Below are 11279 nucleotides of genomic sequence, written 5' to 3' on the forward strand. Positions count from 1 at the left end.
CGCTAGGCTGTGTGTGTAGAGGCTGAGTAGATGACGCACTAGGCTGTGTGTGTAGAGGCTGAGTAGCTGACACGCTAGGCTGTGTGTGTAGAGGCTGAGTAGCTGACGCGCTAGGCTGTGTGTGTAGAGGCTGAGTAGCTGAAGCGCTAAGCTGTGTGTGTAGAGGCTGAGTGATGACGCGCTAGGCTGTGTGAGTAGAGGCTGAGTAGCTGACGCGCTGGGCTGTGTATGTATCTGTCTCTTATACACATCTAGATGTGTATAAGAGACAGAGTTTAAAGAGCATCGAGGCGGTAGTTTAAAGAGCGTCGAGGCGGTAGTTTAAAGAGCATCGAGGCGGTAGTTTAAAGAGCGTCGAGGCGGTAGTTTAAAGTGCATCGAGGCGGTAGTTTAAAGAGCGTCGAGGCGGAAGTTTAGAGCGCAGTGACGCAGTACAATTAAATGCTCTGGCGTAGCAGTTGGCAGCGAGTTTACGTCTCATTTAGTTTCGTGAACTTCCGTTTTCGCAGTTATTTTCGCAATAGTTTTATACCGTTTTTTGCAATGATTTGATACGCATATCTCTGTAAATTTATGAGTATTACCGAAATGATATGATGCGTATATTCAAAATTGTTTGATGCGCATTTTTGCTATTTAATGGGTATTTATGCGTATGCTATTTAATGCGTATGTGTTTTCGCAGTCGCTTAATGCGTATTTTCACAGCTGCTTGACTCGTATTTCTTCAGTAGTTAGTCGCGTATTTTACATGTGCTTAATGCGTTATTTTGCGAAGGTTCAATAGAAATTCTTATAGTTCGATCAATAGTGCGTATTACGCAGATTTTTGTATGACATCTGCGCGTTAGTTGTAAAACATAAGTTCCACGAAATTTATTCATTATCCTCCTAGATTGTAAAGCAGCAAGTACCACGAACTCATCTGTATAGAGCAATGTCAAATTTTACGTGCTAGTATAGCTAGGCTATTATTTATTCATGAATAGAATTTGCTCGTTTACTCATAATAACTTATTGAGTTGTGGGAAATTTCTTATAAACACATATTAACTTTTTTACTCAGTATAACTTGGTGAATTGTGGGAAATTAATTATAAACGTATATCAGCCTTATTTTCCTTATGACTAACGTACTATTATGTAGTTTTACTTTAGACTAATACTTCTATGTATTCATTTAAAAATCTATGAAATTATTTCATTCATGTTCTCAAGAGATAGTGTAGAATAATTTAATGGTGTTATTTCTTCCTGTTTTTCGTCTCACGTATTTCATTATCAGTGATAATTCCTAGTTATGACCTAGCGTTCGTCAACTGATACTAACGTTCACACGATAGTGAACTGCGTCGACCGTCATGCTGCCGAGCACCCTGACCGCGTGGCTCTGATCTGGGAGCGAGACGAGCCAGGGCACGAGCAACGTGTCACCTACAGGTACCTCTAGGCAGGAGGGGCAACTATAATATCCTGTTGTTCTCGGCGGTCTCCGTCGTGCAATAGGACTGTATCTAAAGGTGGGCACCTTTTGTGAGGAGAAGCAGCTTCTACCCTGTTGTTCTCGGTGGTCTCCGTCGTGCGATAGGACTGCACTTAAAGGTGGGCACCTCTTAGGTGCCCACTTCGGGGCAACTATAGTATCCTTCTTAGGAGGGGCAACTATAGTATCCTGTTGTTCTCGGCGGTCTCCGTCGTGCGATAGGACTGTCTCTAAAGGTGGGCACCTCTTGTGAGGAGAAGCAGCCGGTACACTGTTGTTCTCAGTGGTCTCTGTAGTGCTAGAGGAGTGTACCTACAGGTGGGCACCTCTTTGGAGCAGGGGTAGTCAGTACGCTGTTGTTCTCGGCGGTCTCCGTCGTGCAATAGGACTGCACTTAAAGGTGGAAACCTATTGTGAGTAGGGGCAGTCTGTACCCAGTTGTTCTCGGCGATCTCCGTCGTGCTATAGGACTGCACCTAAAGGTGGGCACCTCCTGTGAGGAGAAGCAGCCGGTACACTGTTGTTCTCAGTGGTCTCTGTAGTGCTAGAGGAGTGTACCTACAGGTGGGCACCTCTTTGGAGCAGGGGTAGTCAGTACGCTGTTGTTCTCAGTGGTCTCTGCAGTGCTAGAGGAGTGTACCTACAGGTGGGCACATCTTTGGAGCAGGGGCAGTCAGTACTCTGTTGTTCTCGGTTCCCCCAGAGTGCTAGAGGACAGTTCCTATACAGATGGACACTTTTTGTGAGGAGCGGCAGCCAGTACCCTGTTGTGCTCGGCGTTCTCTGTAGTGTGAGAGGATTATCCCTTATACTCTAGGCCATTGCTCAAACAACTTAGAACTTCCGCAAACATTCAAAGGAGTTCCAACCATGCACGGCACCCTTAGATGTGAGATCAACTACTAACTGCTCGAACCATCAGGCTGCACTCCTTAGCTCTTTTCTGGGTTTTCTTTTTTTAGTTATCGGTCTAGATGGTCCAGACTCAAGCCTTCATATGCTTGATACTGTTCATAGCGAGCACAATGTATTATCCCTGTAATTCCATTCTAGCCCTGACTCGTCTTACTCCCCGTGCATAGATTGAGTCAGTTAATGCTTAAGACTCTGCTCTATTTTATCTTCATTCCCGAAGTTCGAATCCTTTCAAAAATCTATTGAAATACATCGATGAATCTTCCGAAACAACGTGATATCACGCATTGCCTATCAAAGATATTTTCGAATGAATTGACATCTTACTACATTAATGAGAGTGTGTCGAAGGAATGTCTATGTACTGCATCACTCGCCCTGCTGCTAGAGCACATTTAGTTGTAGTGGAAGTTCTTCGCTGGCATTGGTGCGAAACGCAGCTAATCGTCACGCTCTCCTGGGAATATTCTCTATTCGGAAGTTTGCGTTCGATATTTTGTCTTATCTATAAAACGAACTGTTAGATACCGTACACTTTGTGACGCTGTGCAGAGAGCTACAGGAGATGGTGTGGCGCGTGGCGGGAGTGCTGACAGAGAGTGGCGTGTCAGCAGGCGACCGTGTGGCGATATATCTGCCTGTGTCGCCTGTGGCTGTGGCTACGATGCTGGGGTGCGCCCGCATCGGAGCCGTCCACTCTGTCGTATTCGCTGGCTTCTCGGCCCAGGCTCTCGCATCCAGGATACAAGACGGTGAGCGGCAACTGTCACTACTAAACTTTAAAAATAGGCTGCACAGAAGTCATTGTTTCAACTCGCTAAGTTTATTGTTGTACTTGTTGTATGAATTTTTAAGTGCATGTACAGAAAGCTAAATGATTTATTGATTATTCATTATGAAGTAATCAACATTCAGGAGTTAATTTAATGAGCTTTCCCGTCTATTCTTACCTATCATCCTATTTACGGTATGTATTATATGGAATGTTCTACCTCGAACTTGCATCAGGTGCCACGCTATAAATTAACACTTCATCTTATCGTGTGAAGTCATAAACGCATGAGTAGTTGCGAAGCTGTGAGTGTAGAGAGGCTGAGTAGATGACGCGCTAGGCTGTGTGTGTAGAGGCAGAGTAGCTGACACGCTAGGCTGTGAGTGTAGAGGCTGAGTAGCTGAAGCGCTAGGCTGTGTGTGTAGAGGCTGAGTAGATGACGCGCTAGGCTGTGTGAGTAGAGGCTGAGTAGCTGACACGCTAGGCTGTGTGTGTAGAGGCTGAGTAGCTGAAGCGCTAGGCTGTGTGTGTAGAGGCTGAGTAGCTGACGCGCTAGGCTGTGTGTGTAGAGGCTGAGTAGCTGACGCGCTAGGCTGTGTGTGTAGAGGCTGAGTAGCTGACGCGCTAGGCTGTGTGAGTAGAGGCTGAGTAGCTGACGCGCTGGGCTGTGTATGTATAGAGGCTGAGTAGCTGACACGTTCGGGTACCCACACAGTGAAAGCAGGTTGCCAGCGTGCTGGTTACCTGCTGAGGCTGGCGCCTGAAATTGAAATAAATAAGACTGGCGCTGGCCTATTCGTACAGGTTTTCAGTGTGAACACTTATATATTATTATCATATATTCATTCTTGTGGCAGGTTGGAGCAGGTTGCCCGCACGGGCAAACCTGCTTTCCCTGTATGTGTACCCTTACGCTGTGAGTGACACTAATATGTGTGTGTTGGCACAGCCGGGGCTTCGGTGCTGGTGACGGCGAACAGCTCGACGCGGGGAGGCCGCCTCATCCCCCTGCAGGCGACGGCACGCGCCGCTGTGGCGCTCTGTCCCGGCGTGAGGCAGGTCTTCGTCATGCCACACTCCCCCCAGCCCCTCGAGCTCGCTGACAACGAGGTCGACCTCGAGAGAGTGAGCTTATGGCTTGAGTGCAATCCTTTAGGTCAGGTTCGCACGGGATCAATTCGACCGTGAAAGTTTAATAATAAACCATAATTGCTTGTGAAACTTTCACTAACGGTCAAGACTACTTCTAGTTATTGGTTTGATTTTTATTTCCTTTTTGCTTTTTAATGATATCATGCAAAATTGTAGAAAACTCAATTTTTAGCAAGTGTTATCGTGTATCATCATGTTATTCAAAAGATAGGGGAAAATTGTATGCAAAGATTTACTGCAATATCGTGGAAATTCATCAAGACAAAATGCGGCCAGCAACAAAGTACCGATACCGAAGTCTGGGTTCACACCGTACTTCCGGGCACGTGCCGGTCACGGTCCGGTCCAATATTCTTCAATACATTTCTATTGAAGCTTTCACACAAAGCAGCCGTCACGATCAATGCTAGAGATATTTTGACCGGAACGTGACAGCAGCGTTGTTAACTATTCTTTTGTCGAGTATACCAGATTGCAAGCTCAACATACCAGATTTAGCAAATATACCAGACACCATCATAATATACCAAATTTCTTAAATCTGGTATGTAAATATATCAGTTGCAGCGCTGCGTGACTGGCATGACACGTGATACAAGAGACAGTTGTAGGACCGGACAGTTGCTATCGCGCCCCCCTCATTCGGCTGTGCGCACTCACGCCGAGCAGTGTGATGTGCCTGTTTCTGACAGTGACTTTAGGGTGTTAGCTTCCACCTCCGGGACTTCCGATTTGCGCATTTTAGAATCGCTGTATACATCTTTAAACTTAGGCCCAGTTTGAATTCAGCTGCTAGCTCCTATCCCCTTGAAATTGTTAATAGATAGTTTTTTATGTCCTATTACTTGTAAATTTAGGTTCTAATTGTGTTCTGTGCTTTCAATTGTATTAACTTGTGACTTTCTATGTATGTTCTAGATTCTACGAACTGACGATGGAGCTGGACTCCGAAACGTTTTCTATAAAAATATGAATTTTTGTGGACAATTCTTTGCTTTTAAATTTTTAGTCAACTTGCGATTTAAGCAAATAAGTGACATTAATACTGTGATACAAGAGGAACTGAAGTGAGGACGAACCTTGACTGAACTGAACATGTGAATGCACCTGGCAGGGAACGGACCGTGACTGAACTGAACATGATAAGGGTTTTTCGGGGTTTTAAAGCCAAACCCATGGTTTTAAAAACATAGAATAAGGGTTTTTTGGGGTTTTAAAGCCAAACCCAAGGAAGTGGTGGCAACAGACCGTCCACTTGCGGCGCCTGGCGACGGCGAGGGCGAAGGTCTTGGCCATGGCGATGGCGGCGGCGGTGATGAGGAGAGGCACTACGCGGACCAGGCGCTCAGGGGCGGACGAGCAGGACAGCGGCACACCCTGCCCCGCACTGCACGCTGCGCACCCCACCGGGCACGGCGTACAACTGAGACACGAGTATGACTTGAGGGCGACGTGAACCAGACGAAATATACTAGTGACAAGCCATAATAGGGGGCTAAATATTGATTATACGGAAAATGTGTAAAGGCGACATGAACCAGACGAGATATACTAGTGACAAGCCATGATAGGGGCTAAAAATTTATTATACGGAAAATGTGTAATGGCGACATGAACCAGACGGGGTACACTAGTGACAAGACATAATAGGGGGCTAATATATTTATTATACGAAAACTGAGGCAGACACGAGCACGACTTGAGGCGACATGAACCTGGCAGGGAACGGACCGTGGCTGAACTGAACATGTGAATGCACCTGGCAGGGAACGGACCATGACTGAACTGAACATGTGAATGCACCTGGCAGGGAACGGACCGTGACTGAACTGAACATGTCTTACGTGGACCGTCCCTTGCCTGGCACTGACTACTGAACATGTGAATGCACTTGGCAGGGAACGGACCGTGACTGGCATATGCCCGGCAGTGTGGGGTGAACCAAGCCTAATTAGCTTTCCTCAAACTTTTGTGATCGCCCCACTGTGATCAACTTATAGCAGAGGCCAGGGGCCATACTTTCAAAATTCGCTAAGTGAACGTAAGTACTTACGCTCTATTTTCTTGTTTATGATTGGTGGATTTTGCTTAAAAGGCCGTCAATGATTGGCTGATGAACTTACGAACTCTTAACTTTTTTTGAAAGTATGGGCCTGAGGCCTCTTCTGCCGCAGTCGCAATGCTAAGAAGACTGAGAAAAATTACGTGTCCCTCCTCCCCTCCCTTCTCCTTGTACCTCAGTGCGGCGCTCCTCACTTTTTAAAGCGCTGACTTAACAGATTAAAAATTTGGAACAACTTTCACAACTCCCATATAAATTTTTACATATTTTTAGAGTCCCTTGCTAGTATCAGGTTGTAATAACTAACACGAATAAATGTTTTATCGTTATTCATGATTAATTCACTCCTTATTAACTCCCTGTGAAGGCGATGTCGGCAGTGCAGACAGCTCCTCCCCCGTCAGTACAGGGGGCGGAAGACCCTCTCTTCCTCCTCTACACTTCGGGCAGCACAGGCAAGCCCAAGGGGCTCGTGCACACCACCGCAGGCTACCTCCTGTACGCCGCCCTCACCCACAGAGTGAGTTGCTGCTTTTTGGCTCGCTTTGTAAAATATTTTCGATAAACTTTGCGTACAATATTATGGAATAATAATATATAGGTAGTGATGTTAGTTTTGATTGTACCATGATGGCCCGTCGTCGATTCACCCGGCCGCCTTGCCAATTTAGACCAGAATTTTTACAAAGAGTTGCGGGTTTCGAACTCTCAAATCATAACATAACATAACATAGTGATCTCGGCGCTGAAGTATAGGCCTGATGTGGCCTGTCGCTGATTCTTTTCCTTTTCGTGCCTTGTTCACAGAAGATCTAAACTCGTGTCATTTGACCAGATCTTTTCATGACTGACGATGGTTTGAAATAGCTATTAGACTTCCACCGGGTTCGATATGGTACTAGGCATTTCAAGTCTTAACATATATTTTTCCATAGCTTTATCTAGTCTGTTCTTGAACGCGTTCATATACATGTACTTTGAGCGCCAACGATGTCATCGGGGAGGCTGTTCCACATGTCGGTGATTCGAAGCGAGAAGGAATCGCTTATACAATGTTTGTGGTATTAGTCACTCGGCCACTCCAAGCTTGTCGAAATAGGAGCTTCTGAAATTGAAAATATTCTTATTTATTTTTAGGGTAATAACTTGTTTCACGTCAATTCATCAATTCGAATAGCTGTGTTTTGCTCCTCGAAAATTAACATCTTTTGCCTTGAAAGCGATATTGCGCTCAAACTCAACCCTATACACTAGAAGGGTGAAATGAAAACAGGGCGGAAAGCATTGCAACACCTACTGTATTAACTTCCCACTAACTGACTCCTAAGGAATTCAGACATGTCTCCATAAGTGTCATGATGTCTTATATCATAACGTCATACATGTCTCCATAAGTGTCTCCATACATATCTTCATACATGTCACCATACATGTCTCCATACATGTCTCCCACATGTACGGAGATGAGTTCCCGGTCAGTGGCCGTACTGTCAGAGATAGTTGCGAGTTAGTAATTCAGCTGCTCACAAACGGCATTTCAAGCAAACTCACAAGCTACAGACGAGAAATCGGCCACTATACAAGAACAGTACATGTACTTGAGTGTACAAGAACAGTGCATGTACTTGAGTGTACAAGAACAGTACATGTACTTGAGTGTACAAGAACAGTACATGTACTTGAGTGTACAAGAACAGTACATGTACTTGAGTGTACAAGAACAGTACATGTACTTGAGTGAGGACGGACCTGGGAACCTCTTCCTCCTGTTGGAGCAGATTGGCCGGGTCTCGAATTTCAGATACTGATACCGTCGGCTCTTGCTGGCGATGTCTCACCACTATTTAATTCTCGGTACACTGGCCTGAATTTATCGTCTGATGCATGGGGATGCGGAGGTACTATATGTCCGGTTGTGAAAGCATGGTAAACTAACGTATTGATCGTCTGATGCTGTCCGGTCGTGACAATATAACGACATCTACCTCAACACCGACGTCGCAGTGTGAACTCCCTCATCGTGAGCGTTTGCGTAGTTTGTGTAGGTTCGGCTTCTGAATGTTGTAGCTCTTATACAGGCAGAGAGCATTATTAATATACACATTAATATACATTTCGAAAATACACGGCCTCCATTTTACAGATGATTTGACTAAACGGCCTCCTTTTTACAGACTGTTTTGACTAAATAATTCGTAGATCCCATCGCCTCGCCATGACTCATTAACACTAATTACAATTCTTTACCCACAATCGCAACTCACGTTTGTTTTCTCTTAGTTATGTTTCTATTTATTTGAGCGGTGATCAATTTATCGCAGTTAGTGTTTGACTACAAGCCTGGTGACGTGTTCGGCTGTGTCGCCGACATTGGCTGGATCACAGGACACAGCTACGTGGTGTACGGCCCCCTCCTCAACGGCGGCACCACCGTCCTCTTCGAGAGCACGCCCGTCCACCCAGATGCTGGTCAGCAGGCTCATATTCAACATAGTCAAACTCTAGTTTACCATTGCAATATCTTTTATTCAATGATTAATGATTAATGCCAATCTCGAGTGATTTCAGATGCTAGTCAGCAAGCGCACATTCAACATAGTCAAACTCTAGTTTACCATTGCAATATCTTTTATTCAATGAATAATGATTAATGCCAATCTCGAGTGATTTCAGATGCTAGTCAGCAAGCGCACATTCAACATAGTCAAACTCTAGTTATCATTGTAATATCTTTTTATTCAATGATTAATGCCAATCTCGAGTGATTTTTATGTCTTGCTAACAGATTTAATTTAAGTCCATGTGGTGAGATAAACCCCCCAATTAGGCATGGCTGGTATGCGTTTTAAAGTCAAACACTTGGAAGCTTTGCCTTTCTCATCCCTTCATTGCCGGTCAAACTTCCTAATATGAGAAAGAATTGCCTTCAACGGCGCAAAACTCGTAGTTCTGGATATCCCGCGCATAATAATAAGTTAGAGCAAATCAATTTTCCGCGCTTAAATTGAGTTTTTGAACGCAATTTGCCTCATTGTGAAAGGCTATAATGACACTAAATTGCTAAATTCATTACCGAAGAATGATGCATTGATATTTTATGTCAAAAATTACAAAACCTGTTTTTTTTAATTAAATGGCTGCTATCTTTAATAAGTTATATTGCGCCTCCTTTTAATCAATTATCTTGCGTGTTAAACTCTATTTATATTCTAGGGAAATAAAAATTATTTAATTTTAGTCCATACCTTCCTACCATCCAACTTGTGCTCCGTTGCTACTTGCTGCAGGTCGCTACTGGGAAACTGTAGAGCGCCTCTACATCACTCAGTTCTACCTGTTGCTGTTTGCTGCAGGTCGCTACTGGGAAACTGTAGAGCGCCTCTACATCTCTCAGTTCTACCTGTTGCTACTTGCTGCAGGCCGCTACTGGGAAACTGTAGAGCACCTCTACATCACTCAGTTCTACCTGTTGCTGTTTGCTGCAGGTCGCTACTGGGAAACTGTAGAACGCCTCTACATCACTCAGTTCTACCTGTTGCAGGTCGCTACTGGGAACTGTAGAGCGCCTCTACATCACTCAGTTCTACCTGTTGCAGGTCGGTACTGGGAAACTGTAGAACGCCTTCGCATCACCCAGTTCTACGGCGCCCCTACGGCCATCCGCCTTCTGCTGCGCTTCGGTGACGACTTCGTCAAGAAATACGACAGGTCGTCGCTGCGGGTGCTGGGGTCTGTGGGTGAACCTATCAACTCAGAGGCATGGCGGTGGTACTACGACGTGGTGGGTGATGGTCGCTGCACGGTGGTCGACACCTGGTGGCAGAGTGGTGAGTGGGCTTACGAACTTTACGGTGAGTGGGCGCACGAACTTTACGGTGAGAGGGCTTACGAAGTTTACGGTGAGTGGGCTTACGAACTTTACGGTGAGTGGGCTTACGAACTTTACGGTGAGTGGGCTTACGAACTTTACGGTGAGTGGGCTTACGAACTTTACGGTGAGTGGGCTTACGAACTTTACGGTGAGTGGGCTTACGAACTTTACGGTGAGTGGGCTTACGAACTTTACGGTGAGTGGGCTTACGAACTTTACGGTGAGTGGGCTTACGAACTTTACGGTGAGTGGGCTTACGAACTTTACGGTGAGTGGGCTTACGAACTTTTCGGTGAGTGGGCTTACGAACTTTACGGTGAGTGGGCTTACGAACTTTTCGGTGAGTGGGCTCTGTCTCTTATACACATCTAGATGTGTATAAGAGACAAACTTTACGGTGAGAGGGCTTACGAAGTTTACGGTGAGTGGGCTTACGAACTTTACGGTGAGTGGGCTTACGAACTTTTCGGTGAGTGGGCTTACGAACTTTACGGTGAGTGGGCTTACGAACTTTACGGTGAGTGGGCTTACGAACTTTACGGTGAAAGGGCTTACGAACTTTACGGTGAGAGGGCTTACGAACTTTACGGTGAGAGGGCTTACGAACTTTTCGGTGAGTGGGCTTACGAACTTTCGGAATGAATCAGCAACTTTTCCATTAATCTTTATTTTACATACAATCTCCTAGAAGTTGGATTAGTATTTTAAATAAGAAATGGCAGTAATTTGTAAGATGTTGACATTTTTTTTCCTTTTCAGTTACATATATCTATTCAGAGTACAATACATAAATCTTGAATTTTAAGAATCTGTTGTCACGTTAGAACAGATTCCTCAATCTGTTGTCACGTAACAACGTGAAAACAGATTCTTAAAATTTAAGATTTGTCTATTGTATTGATGACTGTCCCCCAGAGACGGGGGGCATCATGATTCATATGACTGTCCCCCAGAGACGGGGGGCATCATGATTCATATGACTGTCCCCCAGAGACGGGGGGCGTCATGATTCATATGACTGTCC

At 45.1% G+C, this 11279-nt stretch overlaps 1 protein-coding gene across 1 annotated transcript in view; it reads left to right on the forward strand.

Moving 5' to 3' along the window:
- LOC108670736 (acetyl-coenzyme A synthetase 2-like, mitochondrial) overlaps nt 1–11279 on the forward strand; it is a 20252-nt gene that overhangs the window by 3061 nt on the left and 5912 nt on the right. The window contains exons 3-9 of the mRNA XM_018158227.2: nt 1344–1440; nt 2951–3150; nt 4120–4295; nt 6752–6904; nt 8706–8853; nt 9981–10211; nt 11171–11217. Coding sequence (XP_018013716.1) covers nt 1344–1440; nt 2951–3150; nt 4120–4295; nt 6752–6904; nt 8706–8853; nt 9981–10211; nt 11171–11217 — 1052 coding nt within the window. The remainder of the gene's footprint in view (nt 1–1343; nt 1441–2950; nt 3151–4119; nt 4296–6751; nt 6905–8705; nt 8854–9980; nt 10212–11170; nt 11218–11279) is intronic.

Source organism: Hyalella azteca, unplaced genomic scaffold, assembly GCF_000764305.2.
Source record: "Hyalella azteca isolate HAZT.00-mixed unplaced genomic scaffold, Hazt_2.0.2 contig4450, whole genome shotgun sequence".
NCBI classification, from domain to species: Eukaryota; Metazoa; Arthropoda; class Malacostraca; order Amphipoda; family Hyalellidae; genus Hyalella; species Hyalella azteca.